At 33.4% G+C, this 16689-nt stretch overlaps 1 protein-coding gene across 1 annotated transcript; it reads right to left on the bottom strand.

The window, feature by feature from the left end:
• Nucleotides 1–3359: 3359 nt before the first annotated feature.
• LOC142617531 (uncharacterized) lies at nt 3360–4137 on the bottom strand. Its single transcript, XM_075790423.1, has one exon. The coding sequence runs from the start codon at nt 3997–3999 to the stop codon at nt 3490–3492; it is 510 nt and encodes a 169-aa protein (XP_075646538.1). The 5' UTR covers nt 4000–4137; the 3' UTR covers nt 3360–3489.
• Nucleotides 4138–16689: the final 12552 nt, after the last annotated feature.

Below are 16689 nucleotides of genomic sequence, written 5' to 3'. Positions count from 1 at the left end.
TGGTTGTCCAATTTAAGATGATGCAAAGGGTTATTTTACACAGTGGCAGCTTCAGGAATTTTTTTCAGGGTGTTCTTGGGTAGGCTTGCTCTGTTACAATTTTTTTTTTCTTTAGATTCTTTGTTACAATTTTTTCTTTTTTAGATTTTAGTTCAATTTTTTTCAGCTTTTTCTTTTTGCTTGAAAGCAATATTATGAATACTATTTTGGACCCTGTTTTGGTTTGTTTAGTAAAATAGAATATTTCGGTACCGATCCATTTCGACATACCGTTTCAGGGTGTTTCAGGGTTTCTAAAAAAAATTAAAAATAATATATATTTATATTTTCTTATACAACATAAAATTATTGATCCAAATAAGTAAATCTCAAATAAAACAAATCATTTATGGCTTGTTTGGTTAGTCAATTTTCCTCACTCAGTTTTCGTCACTCATCACTAATCACTCATCACTTAAAATACCCCAATTTTCACTACCCACCGTTTGGACACTGTTTTCACTTCACATAACTCAAATATTTCAACCTTTTTGTGGGACCTATACCTGATCACCAAGTCAGACCCCTTTGTTAGCCTACTCGTAGAACCCATTCCCCATTTCCTTCACTTTTCATTTCCCCTTCACCCCTTCAACAGAGTGCCTCTCCCAAAACCCAAATCCGAACCCATAAAAATTTCAGAAGCTCCCTCGCCTCGTCAGGACTGTCCAGCTCCGGCCATCTCTTCCTCCACTCGCCGTCAATCTCCCCTGTACTCTTCTCCCTTTAATTTTCTTTCTTTCTTTTCATTTTTTTTTTTTAAAGCGTGTTGGTGTGTGGGTTATGGGTATAGATCAGTTTGCTGGGTTTTATGGGTCAGATCAATTTGCTAGGTTTCATGGGTCAGATTAGCATGTTGGTATGTGGGTTGTGGGTATAGATCGATTTGCTGCATTTTATGGGTCAGATCGGTTTGCTGGGTTTCATGGGTCAGATCGGCGTGTGATGTGTTGCTAGTTGTGGCCTGTGATGGGTGTTGTGGATGACCATTGTTGAGGTGGGTTTATGGTGATGATAATTATTTTATTTTATTTTAATTTGAGTCGTGGTGGGCTGGTTATGGTTGCGGTAGTGGGTGGTGGGTGGTTGTGATTGGGTTGGTTGTGCTGATGGAGTTGGTTGGGTTTGGGGTTGCTGGGTTTGTGTTTGACTGATTTGGGGTTGCTAGGTTTGGGGTTGTTGGGTTCGATGGTGGATCTAGCTCGCTGGGGATGAAGAGGGAAGTGAAAATGAGAAGAGGCTGAGAGAGGGAAGTGAGAAGAGGGAAAATTTTCAGCAAAAATTTTCTGAAGAACTAAAATGAAACAGAGGAGTTCCAACAGTAATAACTCAGCCTGTTCTGGATGTGACAATGCACTGGCTTTTGGGGCCCACAATCTTCACATATTTACGGACATGCCACTGAGTGATGGTTTTTGAGTTATGAAAACAGGTTTAAGCTGTTTTCATTTTCCATCACCGTAATCCATTTTTTGAATCACCGAGTAACAAAAACCATCATCCAAAACTCATCCAAACAAACCATCATCCGTGGGACCCACATGATTTGGATGATGACAACAGAAAATTGAGTGATATCACTAAAAACTCATCCAATCCAAACAACCTCTTAGTTTTTCTTTTTTGACACTCAAATCATTTAGTTATTACATAACAATTATGGTTTTAGAATATTAAAACATAAATATGTAATTAAATAATGAAAAACAACAACAAAAAAATAGTACAATAAGAGTGTATATATATATATATATCAACCCACTGCAAAATTGCATAACATAAATTTTTTTTTTTTTTTTGTCTTTTATAATGTGTATTCACTTACTTTTAAGGGACTTAGGGACCACAGACACTACCCAAATTCAATGCTGGCCCCATCCACCCCACGCTAAGAGACAAGAGTAGATCAGCAATTTCAACACGATTGCATATTTTTATATTTACATACACTTACACAAAAAGACAAAAGCTAAGCAATTTATATTGTAAAAAGATAAGTCTAAGTCACAAGACTCACAACACAAGTCAAAAAGTATTGAGTATGAGATAGAGAAAAACTGAGAGAGAGAGAGAGAGAGAAAGAGAGAGGTGAGATAGGGAAAAGGAGAGAGAACTGAATACCTTGATGTTGCCTGAGGTCAGGGGCGACGCCGCCGCGGCACTTTGAAGGCCAAGGTTCTTATGTCCCGATGGACCTAATCTCACTTTTGCCGTCGCTGATCTCGCTTCGCTTTTGCCATCGCCGATCTCGCTTCTCTTTTGCCGTCGCCGATCTTGCAATCTTCGATCTGGGTCAAGTCAATCTACGATCTCGCCGTCGCAGAGCTGCTCTGGATGTTCAGTGTTGCTGACTTGTTGTTGCTGCCTTGCTGAGTTTTTTTTTTTTTTTTTTTAATAGGATTGTTGCCTTTGTAGCCTTGCTGATGTTGAGTCGCTGCTGCTGTTGCTGCTGAAATGTGACTTAAGTGAGAAAGTGAGGTTCTTATAGGTTAGGAATTGGGTAATGGGTATACCGTATACATATTAAGTTTATAAATTTTTTACTATTATTATATTTGTTGAGAATCCGTGGGTTTGCTCTTTGCTGGGCTTGCACCAATCAGTTTTTTTTTTTTTTTTTTTGAGAATCCGTGGGTTTCTGTTTTCGGTATATTGGTCTTTTTTTCCTGGTGGGCTTGCCTAATACAATTTTTTTTCTTTTTTTTTTCAGATTTATTTCAATTTTTTTTGGGCTTTTTTTTTTTTGCTTGAAAGTAGAACAAATATTTTTTTTTATTTGAGGGTGTTTCTAATTTTGATTGAAGGTGTTCCTAATTTTTTTTAGAAGGTAAACAAATAAAAAAATTAATTATTACATATAAATTTTTTTTTTCAAGTCAAGGTGTTCCTGAGAACACCCTGACATTAACGTGGCGCCGCTACTGATTTTACATCAACATATGGGGTGGCCCTACGGTAGGTCCCAAGTGTGGAGCCTACCTCCTATGTGAGAGCGTGAAGCACAACACTAAAACTATCTAAGTTTTTTCCATTTCTACAAAGGGGCTACAAAATTCACCTTCTCAATTAATGATTCTCGAGAAATTATTCTATGCATCATGTGAAGTGTATATATATCTACCTCTCATATAAGGTAGGTTTAATATACAAGACCCACAAGTGGGATCCACTCTTCTATAATAGGAGGGTGTATTAAACCCATGTACGTGAATATTTTAATGTGAATTACATAGTTTTTTTTACGTATTTAGAATACTTGCAGTTAAAACGTTGACTTGATCCTTCTGCTTCTATAACACATGAGCAGGGAGAAATCAAAATAGAAGAGAAAATGAGGTTATGAAAAATTTCATAATCAATGGCTATTTGGAATAGGTTGGGGAAAACAACATAATAAAACAAAGTGCTTTCCAAAGCTTTAAAGTCAAAATGTACATGCCCCAGCAGTGCTTAATTGTAAATGACTGTATCATATGTTTCTTGCCACAATGATCTGTATCCTTGTTCCTCTAAGGAAACACCATAATACATATGAGAATAATCACTAAGTCCTCCAACTTCAATTATACCATCCATCTCATTTTCACAGAGGTCCATGTACCAATTCATATCATCACTAGGTGATGAAGCCTCTGGCTCCATATCAATCAATCCAAATTCAAATTGATCTTGTGAGACCATGCAATCATGACCATCCTCGTTTCCAACAATGCACAACTGACCATCTTCCGCAATGAAATCTGGTTTCATGCTTGAATTTTGACTGTCCATTGCATTGAAATTGATCTCTTCTTCTAATGACCTGATTAAGCTATTTAATCGATCCTCGTCACGTTCTTCGCCTTGTGATTCTTCTAACAAGGACATTAGGATTGCACCATCAATTTCTGAAACTTCAATCCCTTGGATGTCACTACCAACTATGTTGCCTGCACAATTTTCAGGTACTGGGGAAGCCATATGGAGGAAGAAAATTATCTTCTTTGACAAATTGAAACGAAGAAAGAAGCTAAAGAAAATGAAAGTTTATAGCAAATATAAAGCTTTGAGTATGTATGAGTCACAATGACTTTCTCAAGGGAAGTAGGCCTTTATATAGGCAAAATATGGACGAGCCAATTATGCACACATGTGCATCACCAAATAATGGGATAATATATGAGTGATGTGCCTGAAATCATATCAACTTGATACAGATAAACATCATGGGACCATTATCAAGTTTGGAATTCCATGATTGAAGAAATCTTGGAAAAACTATTATATAAATCTCATAATGTCCACTCTATCAAAAAAGCCTTCACAACTAAGCAAGATCCAGAATTAATGCCAGGATTGTTGACCCAAAGAGGATACAGCAGAAGGACCAGAGAATATCATAATCATCCACCAAATGAAACATCAAGTATCAATAAAGCAAGGAGAGAGAGAGAGTCCATTGTGACTTCTAGCTGCCAATATGGCCACGTGTGAGGACCCATTTTATGATACCTTAACCTTTTTTTAAGTTAATTTTCTTTTAGAAAGTATGATACCTTAACCTTGTGCATCACTTTGTTCCTTTGAATTTCAAAATGGGAATATAGTAAATTTTATTTTATAGAGGGAAAAGATTATTATTCACATGATAGCACCAATTTTATACATAACTTAAGGATCTCCTATACATGACATTCCACAAATATTTATGTGACACATAATATGCAATTTTTAATATGTTATGGTGGAGCTTAATTAAATTTCAATTATAGTTGTTAGATTATTCAAAATTAGAACTGTGGTCTGTGGGTATCAAAGTTTAACTAGAGTGGTTGATCATTATGCAAGAGACATGGTATCAAAATGGTGGGATAATTTTGGACCATTGATTTTAGAATATTAAATCAGATATGTCAAAGACCTCACAAAAAATGCAGGTTTCTTATAGTGAGTTTGCTAAAAATATTTTGATAAGAGTATGATACAGAGAATCATGAAAGTGGAGTTTGATTGAATATATGCTATCAATCAGTATATATAAACATTTGTCACATGTTCATGTAGGGTGTTGAAAAGATATGCTTTTAACATACATGGGACCCGGAAACAAGTGGCTCCTAGCTAATAAATTAAATAATGAGGGGTTGAAATATCCAAATATGTGTAAACCACTCAACGCACGCTTTGGTGCACATGTTGTGTTTAGTTTAGGTAAATGATTAGATTTAGATTTAGATCTTATTGTCCCATCTAAATGGAGGGTGAATGTATCTGCACCCATGTGATGTGTTCTCTTTTACCTGGCCCAACTCCAACCCATTTCACTCCAATTCTTCTCCGGAATAAACAATCTAGTATCTTGCTTAGAGTAATGCACCTCCCTTTTATAAGTTATTGTGGTCATCATAGTGCTTGCCAATAGAATATATTAGCGATTCTCCATTTGGCCAGGGAATAATAATTAGAGAGAGAATAAATACAATTTGAAAAAATAAAATATAGTTTATATATATATATATATAAACCAAATGAAAATAAAGAGAAAGAGAGAGAACAATGAAGAATCTATTTGATTTAGCTTCGCTATTTATAGGAAAGTTCTCAATGGCTACATCATTAATATATGAATCGTATAAAGAACCTATATGATTTGGCTAAATTAACCATATATTAAATTAGGATTACAATACTACTAGAATTAGGATGCCTTTGCTTGCGTTGATTAGAATTGGATTTGGGTTGATAATGATTGGACATCGATATCTTTACAAATACGGTGCCATTAGACTAAAAGCATAAAGGATAGGAGAAAAGTACTGATTTGAGGCATTTCTTTGTGGGGGTTGAATCTACGCTGTTGATGATATAATTTGATAACCTAAGTCTAAAAGGTGTTGATTAATGGTTGAGGTTGATAATTGAGAAATTTGTCTTCAGTATGAGGTACATGGGTGTCTGGAGACAGAATCTTCAAATTTAATTTAATTGTATTGGCTTAAATATGAGTACATAATATTTAAAAAATATATATTAGTACAATGCTTCAAGTATTTTCAAGTATATAACTTCAAATATGACTTTGTAGTGCGCACACTAAAACAAAGAAACACCGAACACAAAAGAAGGGATGGGATGGATCCCTCTCTCTCTCTCTCTCTCTCTCTCTCTATATATATAGTTGGGTTCAAGTTACATCTGGTATAACTCTAAATAATGTTACACTACTCAATTACTTGTTATTGAATTCGTATCTTGAAAATCTTACAATTGAACTACATGTTCTATATATTCTTAATATACATGCCAATTGTTATACCAATCGGATATTATTTACAATTTGATTAACAAAATAGTCTTATTTTTAAACTACAAATAATTGAATTTAAACAATTAATTGATGACATGACTATTAATTTTTTATTATCTTAAAATTTTGCAAGCATAGAGAATATACGAAGAAATGTGATTTAACTTTGGATTTGTCAAAATTTGCAACAAATTTAAAAATATTACTTGATTTAATATATATATCTCAAATTTTAGTTGAGTTACGCACTTACATAAGTTAAAGAGTTACATGAGAAGCACATGCTGGAAGTTGAAGAGTCAAGTGCCAGCTGCATTCCGTGAGTGCTTTGCGAGACAAGCCATCTCATGAGATACCTGCGAAACATTCTGCCTGGAAAATTTTAAGTATGACTTTCTTACCCTTTAACTATATTATATATACCCTTATTACCCACAAAAGTAAGAGATGCTATTTAGAGGGAAAAAAAAAAAAAAAACCCTAAATAGGTTTTCTATAACACACACACACACACTCATCTTTTAGAAAGAGGGCTACTCACCCTTAGTGAGAAATCATTCTAGCATATTCTCCTTCCCTCTCCCATTCTCATACCTTGAGAGGAGATTTGTACCCAAACACAACTCGCACCTATTCAGAGTGTAGAGAGTGTTTTGGAGCTTGGAAAGCTTTGAGGATTTGCCAAAAGAAGTCGATGAGGCTTGGCGGATGCAATCGGACATATTGCAGGATCTAAAAAGCTAGAGAAGACATGATTCCGAGAAGTCTGTTGGTAGCAGGAGCTTGGAGGGCTCAAGTACATTGGGTAGACTAGGCTTGAAGGGTCTTTTGTTATTCATGTACTCCAGCTTTGTTCTCTGGTGGATCGATTTCGACTTGGAGGGTTGCAGAGAGGTTTTTTGTTGAGTTTTTCGATTTCCTCTTCGATAACACGTCTCAGTATTATTTTGTGTTTGCATTTCTCTTCTCTAACTCTTTAAGCTCTCATTTTATTGTTAATAATGGATGAATATGACTTAGGGTAGTGATAATGGTTCTTTGCACTTTCATTTGGTATCAGAGTGGGTACACTTGTATTGGTTTAATTACCTAAGTGTGATCCTTGATCCTTGATCCTTGTTTGTTTTGCCATGGATAATGCTTTGTATGCTTCTATGGATGTTGTTAAGTGTAACATGCCATGTGTTTGTGAAAATGCCTCTATGAGTGTTAATTCTCATAATTGTGATGACATGTTACATGAATCTATGGGTGTTGTTAAAATTCCAAATGTCAAACTCTTGAAGAAAAAGGCTAAGTTTCATGACATGACTATTAATTTTTTATTATCCTAAAATTTTGCAGGCATAAAGAATATACGAAATAATGCGATTCAACTTTAGATTTGTCAAAATTTGCAACAAAATTAAAAATATTAAGTGATTTAATATATATATATATATATATCTCAAATTTTAGTTGAGTTACTCCAAAGTCCAAACACAATAGTTTTTATAACTTTTTTTCGTTTATTAATTAATAGCAATTGCACATTGACAACTGTTAAATTTTTTGTGAATACAGAGATTTATTCCGTTTGAAAAATTGAGGTCTAAAGTTTTTAATTTGAGCATCGACTCTACACAAATACTGGCCCACTGACATAATTATGAGTCGAGAAATTGGCATCTCTTTGGATTTTTTTTCCCTTAAAATTATTTTATTTTATTTTTTTAATGAGAAGTTGGAAATATTTGATGGGAAAATGATACTTATATCTAAAACTAAAAGTGATTTGATGATTTTTTTTTTAAAGGTTTTCTACTATTCATTTAAATTATTATAATTTTAAACCATCCATCTATGTATCTTTTGTATCTATTTTGTGGTGCTTTATTATAAAGTTACGATTTACAACTATGTTTTATGTTGGTTTTATTTCATGATAAAAAAGTGTTGTAATTACATTAATTTTGTTCCTTGTATTTTGTGGGATTTTATTGTGTTGAGTTTAGTATTAAGTTGATGAAGAATCAAGCATGTAATGAAGATCAGTGCAATTTCACGACTAACTCACAAGAAGTTTGCAAGTAAAGGTTCCCGCGAAAAGGGCACGTGAGAAACACATATTGGAAGCTGAAGAGTCAAGGGTTAGCTTCATTTCGCGAGACAGGCCATCTCGTGAGACAGGCCATCTCGCGAGGTACCTGTGAAACATTCTGTCTGGAGGATTTTAAATGTGACTTTCTTACCCTTCACCCATACTATATATACCCTTATTACCCACAAAAGTAAGAGAGGCTATTCAGAAAGAAAAACCCTAGATAGGTTTTCTACAACACATACACACCCATCTTTTAGAGAGAGGGCTACTCATCCTTAGTAAAAAATCATTCTAGCCTCTTCTCCTTCCCTCTCTCATTGTCATACCTTGAGAGGGGAATTGTACCCAAACACAACTCATACCTATTTAGAGGCTTGGCAGATGCAATCGAACATATTGCGGAATCTGGAATGCTAAAGAAGACATGACTCTGAGAAGTCCATTGATAGCAGGAGTTTGGAGGGCTCAAGTACATTAGGTAGACTAGACTTAGAGGGTTTTTTTTTATTCGTGTATTCCAACTTTATTCTCTAGTGGATTGATTTCGACTTAGAAGGCCACGGAGAAGTTTTTCGTTGAGTTCTTTGGTTTCCTCTTCAATAACACATCTCAGTGTTATTTTGTGTTTGCATCTCTTTTCTCTTACTTTTTAAGCTTTCCTTTTATTGTTGATAATGGATGAATATGACTTAGGGTAGTGATAACGGTTCTTTGTGCTTTGTTTACTCTTGTTCTGCACTTAGATAAGTTAGAGTAAAGGCAATCTAGTCGTAATTTAAAATTTGGGGTCTAAACAAACCCTTGTATTTTAACACAAATTCAAGCTTTCATTTGGTATCAGAGCAGGTACACTTGTATTGGTTTAATTACCTAAATGTGATTCTTGACCCTTGTTTGTTTTGCCATAGATAATGCTTTGTATGCTTTTATGGATGTTGTTGAGCGTAACATGCCACGTGTTTGTGAAAATGTCTCTATGAGTGTTAATCCTCATAATTGTGATGACATGTTACATGAATCTATGGGTGTTGTTGAAATTCCAAATGTCAAACTCTTGAAGAAAAAGGCTAAGAAGTTCATGTGAAATTAAGCAAGTTCATTTGTGAAAAGGATGATTTGATTGCAAAGCTCAATGAATCCAACAAATTGGTTGAAAAGTATGAGACTTTTTGAACATTTTTTTGAGAAACTAAAGGAGTTTGAATGTTTGAATGTGGACTTGGATGCTAAACTTGGTTTGTCTAACAAACTTGTTGATGATCTTAAATATGAAAATAAATCTATTAAGATGCATGCCAAGTGTTTGATTGCTAAACCTATTGCTAAAAGGGAAGAAAACCTTTGTTACAATCATGTTGTGTTGCCTGATTTTGTGCCTATTGTGAGTTCTACCTCTAAAGACAAATCAGTGTACATTCCTCCACACAAAAGAAACTAAAAAGTGGAAAGAAATGCTCTTAAGCCTAAGCGTTCATTTAGGTCTCATTTTAGGGAGTTGAGTGGATCTAAATTTGTTCTTACTTGCCACTATTGCAGTGTGATCGGTCACATAAGACCTCAATATTCCATATTGAAAAAACAACAAAACCATGTTGCTAGATCCCTCCCTAAAGGCCTAGTGGACCTAATCCCATTGTTTGTCACTATGGTGGTGTCTTTGGTCATCTAAGACCTCATTACTCTAAGTTTCAAAATCTTAAAAGAATAAAAAGAAAAGAGAAATTTGAGCTTCTTGGAAGTTGTGCATTGCAAGCTAAACCAGATTTGATTGAAAGTGGTAAGTTGTTGAAGCATGTGGTTAATGCTCTTGCCTCCTTGTCTATGTGCATCTCCGATTCTGATTCTTCCAGCCCTCGTCTCACTTCTCACGAGACATTCATTCTAAACAATATTTTTGTTTGGATGAGGAAGGGTTCTTATGGTTGAGCTTATGCTCTTTTGGTTCTTAATCTAATTCTTTCAATATTTATAGGAATCTTCATGCATTAGATGCTTTATTGTCATGCATTTATGCATCATGCATCTCTTTATATGCATTGTTTTTGTTTCTATTGTTGATCTTTCTTTTATTTCTCTGTTTTGTGTGTAAAAATCTAAAACTATATAAAAAGTGAAAAATTTAAAAAGTTTGATTGTATATGTTTGAGCATATATCACATGTGAGTTTGGCCTAGTACCTCTGTATTAATGGCATAGTGCATTTACGAGCTTAACTTGTTATGTATGCACATTCCTTAAGTATGAGCAACATCTAAATAGATCTTCAAGCTTTTCATGAATGATTGGTCAATAGTCTTACTTGATCTTGATACATGCGTAGACTTGTGCTTATGTATCTCTTCACATTTGTTTTTCAAAAGAGCTCTTCAAATGTCAATCTTTGAAAAGAAAAACTAAAAAAGTCTTGCTTCGAAAACTAGTTTGATTAGGAAAATGTGGAGCAAATTTGTATTAAAATGTATGGTGTCAAAGTCAAAGGCTTATTCATTTCTCAAAAATTTTAGTTGTAGTTGATCAAAAGTATGAAAAATAGAAGTCAAATAAAAAGCTTTCAATCAAATGTAAACACATTGGTAAGGGGTCATATATGTTCATTTCTACGAATGAGATAGATCACTTGACTTCATACTAGTTGTGTACAACTTGATTGAATTGATTATTGAAACTTCATACTAGACTATGAACTAGTTCATACTTGATTCACACACACAACACACAAGTTTAATATTCAATGAATGCCTATTTCATTTGTGTGTTTGTACATGTTCAAATGTGATGTGTGTGCTCTCAACCATATGTGGATCAAATCAAAAAGATTTTTTGTTCTTTTTATTTGCTTTTGGAATTGATTTGTATCATTTTTTGTTTTTCAAGTTGATTTTGTGTGAAAACATGTTTTTTAGGTGTTTTCGCAACTCATTTCACGAGTAAGCTCAATTGCGAGTTTGGACAAAGAGTTTCGCGAGAAGGACTTACCTGCAAATTACTCACGAAAATTCCCAGCTACCTACAAAAATTTCCAAATCAGCTTTAAAGGGCATTTTGTGGGACACTTATTTTAAACTTCTCCTATCTTCTTCTAAACTCCTATTTTAATGTTTCTAAACTCCTATTTTAATGTTTCTACATCAAAACCCAACTAAATTGATCTGTTTTTCATTCCATTAACATTTCTAAAGTAATCTTTAACTCTTTTCATTGGTTTTGATCCTTAGATTATGTTTTTCGGGTTTTATGTTCATAGTTGAGATTTTCTCAAATGAGAGTTGGAAAACTTAATTTTTGTCAATTTTTTTTATTTGGTTTTTTTTTAAATGATGATTTGTTTTGGATGTTGGCCTCTTGTGGTAAAAATAATATGTATTTAGGCAAAATTTCCATATGTTCATACATTGTTTAACATACATGTGTAGTGTGTACACTCTAAGTATTTGATAAAATGCCTATATGGTCTTTTTTTTTTCACTCTTTTGAACTCTGACAAGTACCAATTTTTGGGGATCACCATAATTATTCATGTTTATTATGTTTTGATCATTGGTTGTGTGGTTTACACACTTTGCCCCATGAGTGCCTTGCTCATGCATTGGTCATGCATCTCACATGTACACTAGATGCACCTTTGATGCACACACTCTAACACTTGACGTGTTTTGCATTTACTTATGCTAGTTAAGTCTTTTTATACCTTTTAACACATATAACATGTTCTTGTGTCCTTGTTATGCCTTGGTCTACACCTTGTTCCATCATCCTTAGCATGTTATGTTTACTTTATGCTTTGTAGCATTGTGTCTTTAAGATATTTTATATTTTGTTTGAACATCATTTTCTCATTCATCTTGCACCCCTCATGCATCTTATCCTTGTTCATATCTTCTTTTCTTTCCATCCCTTCTCTTGATTCATTTGTCTATTCGTGACAAAAAGGGGAAGAATATACCGGAGTGTATACCGAAGTTTTTTGTCATTTTTATATGACTCATGTGCACATTCTCAAGGGGAGAAATTCTATCTCGTGCACATTCGTAGGGAGAGAAAGCCATAGGGGAAATGCATATACCAAGGGGGAGAAGACATTTACTTTCATGAGAAAACATTGTTTTGCTTTGTTTTATTTTATGCTTGTTTTCTCATTGCTATATGGTGATTTGAGTTACATTTAGTATATATACTTTATTGCTCTCATTGCATCGTGTTTATGTGTTAGACATGCATACATTCTTATGCCATTGTGTTTTATTGGTTATATGTTCGAATGATCATTTGCTTTGCTATATGATCATTGTAGTTATTTCCATATAACTGTCATGTGTTTGATCAAGTTGCTCATATGTTTCATATCTTGTTTACTTGATCGCTTTTTACATGTTAATTATACTTGTTTTTTTATCACTTGCATTACCTTGAGGGTCTAATGTATTTTGTATAAGTGTTTTAGGTTACAGGTATACATGTTCCAAGTTTATTACAAGTTTTAGATTTAGGTGTGAGTAAGTTTTGTCATTGTTCCTAAACTCACGTTTAAGTCTAGAGTCTGTTATAGGGTGTTTTGTCATGGAATAGCCAAAGAGGGAGATTGTAAAGTTATGATTTACAACTAATTTTTATGTTGGTTTTATTTTATGACAAAAAGTGTTATAATTGCATTAATTTTGTTCATTATATTTTGTGGGATTTTATTGTATTGGATTTAGTATTAAGTTGGTGAAGAATCAAGCATGTAATGAAGATCAGTGCAATTTCGCTACTAGCTCGCAAGAAGTTCGCGAGTAAAGGTTCCTGCAAAAATAGCACATGAGAAGCACATGCTGGAAGCTGAAGAGTCAAGTGCCAGCTGCATTTCACGAGTGCTTCACGAGGCAGGCCATCTTGCAAGGTACCCGCAAAACATTTTGCCTGGAAGATTTTAAGTTTGACTTTCTTACCCTTCACCCATACTATATATATCCTCATTACCCACAAAAGTAAAAGAGACTATTCAGAGAGAAAAATCCTAGATAGGTTTTCTACAACACACACGTCCATCTTTTAAAGATAGAGCTACTCATCCTTAGTGAGAAATCATTTTAGCCCCTTCTCCTTCCCTCTTCCATTGTCATACCTTGAGAGGAGATTTGTATCCAAATACAACACACACCTATTTAAAGTGTAAAGAGTGTTTTGGAGCTCGGGAAGCTTTGAGGATTTTCCAAAAGAAGCTAGTGAGGTTTGTCGAATGCAATCGGGCATATTGCGGGATCCGAAAAGTTAGAGAAGACATGCCTCCAAGAAGTCTGTTGGTAGAAAGAGCTTAGAGGGTCTTTTGTTATTCATGTACTCCAACTTTATTCTCTAATGGATCGATTTCGACTTAGAGGGTTGCAAAGAGGTTTTTTGCCGAGTTCTTTGGTTTCCTTTTCGATAATATGTCTTGGTGTTATCTTGTGTTTGCATCTTTCTTCCCCTACTCTTTAAGCTTTCCTTTTTATTGTTGATAATGGATGAATATAGCTTAAGGTAGTGACAACGGTTCTTTTCGCTTTATTTACTCTTGTTCCGGACTTAGATAAGTTAAAGTAAAAGTAATCTAGCTGTAATTTAAAATTTAGGGTCTAAAGAAGTCCTTGTGTTTTAGCACAAATCCAAGCTTTCATTTATGTTTGTAGTTCAAACCTTGTCACCCTATTTCCATTTTTCGTCTATTTATTTCAATTCACACACACATGATGGGAATGGTCCTTCAACCTGTCATCAAGTTTCTTTCAACATCATGAAAAACTCGTGTAACCAACTAAGGCCACAAGCTTTCCTAAGCTTGGCTCATCCTAACACTCCTTTCAGTCATCCAACTATTCAGATGACTATGCAACCATAAGAACACTACTAATAAAGAAATTAGGATCCAAGCAAGAGATTGTTGGAAAATATAATTTTGCATCTCATACAAAAACACGTAGTGGAAATAAACGGATCTACTTCATTCATATGAGATAACATGGAATATATGTATTTTAGAAACAAATAATAGGAAGGCGTACCTTGATGCAATGAAATTTAAAACAAACAAAAATTGAACTTGGGAAGACTTTCAATCTTCATCCTGATTCCACATATGCCCAAGACGTGTGGTCACTCAATCAGATCTACACGAACTTGTTCAAGAGAATAAAAAAGTCTCTTGAGAAATCTATATGTTTCTCTTTTAATCATACGTATATTTTCTTTTAACTGCACTTGGCAGTTACTTTATTTAATAACTCTTATTAAATAAATAACTGATTATCTAATTAGGTTAGCTTTTTGAGCCAGCCCAATTAGCCTTTAGTGTGTGGCTTAGAGTTGGACCAAAATGGACAAATAAAATTCTAACTCCAATGGGATTTGGGCTTATCTATAAACTCTTGACAAGTTCAAAGCTATCATTAATTTTATTTAATACCATTATATAAATATAATTCCACTCTAGGCTTTTCTAATAAATATATCCCAAGACTTTGTCATATAATCATTTAACCCTTTCATGAAAATATTCGTAGTAATACAAAGTCATAATATATAATTGTCACTTTGAAGATTACTACCTCTTGATTCTTAAGTACTTGGTTCATTCTTTAAGTTATTCATATATATTTAAGAAACTCAATATCATAAAATATAAACTTTAGTAACTCTTTACTAAAGTGGTTAGGCTTAACACTCTGAATAAGCAAAATCATTAAACTTTTCTCAAGAGAATATTTTATATCTCTATAAAGAGATTATGAATTTCATCTTAAAAATATGTGTTTCTTCAACACTACGAATGGTAGCCCAACATACTAAGATTTTGACCGTCATATTAGATCTCACTCTTGATATATCAAAGCAACTTACATTTCATGATCGAGTTCACTATTCTCTCAAGATTGAGAGTTTATGTAAATGAAAGTCATGAAATTTATTATTCATTTGACAGTTGTTAATAGAATAATAAATCTCATAGCGGTCCAGTTCAATATATCTTATACACTTAAAACATATTAACATATCAACTAGAAGTCTCTACTTCCATGATCAAGACAAATCATCTACACATTGATTCTTTTTTCTTTTTTTTTCTTTTTCATTCTTTTTTTTTTTTTGCGATTTTTGTAGATGAAATGCCCAATTTCATCACCAACTACAAACTAAGATTTTGAGTTTACAAAGAACTTGTGATTTATATTTTCCGTGACTAAATCACATACTATGCATTTCAAAGACTATATGATAATGTCTAAATATTAATGTTACCATTATTTTAGATAATAAAATAACTTTATTACTTATAACATATGGCCATATATAATATTATACATAGCATAATATAATAGGATTTTAGGACACTAATTCTAACAGAGATATCCACCTAGCAACCCATATTCCCAAATTATGAGCACAAGCATCAAATTTTGCTATCATTAACTCCACACCTTCTATCATGCCCCCACCATGTAAAATGGCAAAGATTGAAAGGTAGCCAGCCTATTCATAAAGTTTAATATAAACGTGAGTTTGGATTAGCTTTTTTTTTTTTTAATTTATATTTTATGTACTTATATTCAACTTCTAAAACCTCAATATTTTAAATACAACTACATTTTTGTCCAATTTTAGGAAAAATAAATAAATTTTTATCAAAAAGAAAAACTAAATGCACACTTAGTTATTTTTATAGGCAATTTAATTCTATTTCATGTTTCATGTATAACATATATTTGTTTTTTATTTCATTTGTAGAATTAGACTAGTATTAATTATTTACTATAAAATCAAAGATTCAAATATTATTTCACTTTCATCTTTGAACTTTTTTTCGTTTTATTTGCATCTAAGAAATACTAAAAAAAAAAAGAGTTTTTTTTTTTTTGGGAATCAAAATATAAAGAGTTTAGATAAATGTTAAAAGTTTTTTTTCCTTATTTATTTATCTTTAAAAAGTTTGGGCGATAATGGGTTACCTCAACCTATGAATAACCAGATTAAGGTAATAAGACTAACATGTTTTAAATTGATCAAAGACCAGTGAACCACCAAGGTGCATTTTTGACGTGATGATCACTTCACAAATGTAAGTATTTGTGGGGTATAGAAGGCAAAGATTGAAATCTAAGACTCCATGAGGGAACTTTACACGCATATACATTTAGATTAGTTTAGAACAAAATTTCTACATTGTATAATATTTATAAAAAAAAAACCCCAATGACCCCTTACCTAATCCGATCCAACCTAAATGGTCCAACCCAACCCGACCTAAACCATTTAACAAGCTAGGCGG

The sequence above is a fragment of the Castanea sativa genome, chromosome 11 (assembly GCF_040712315.1).
Source record: "Castanea sativa cultivar Marrone di Chiusa Pesio chromosome 11, ASM4071231v1".
Lineage (NCBI taxonomy): Eukaryota > Viridiplantae > Streptophyta > Magnoliopsida > Fagales > Fagaceae > Castanea > Castanea sativa.
Note: the sequence above shows the minus strand (reverse complement) of the source record. Positions and strands in the feature narration are given on the sequence as shown.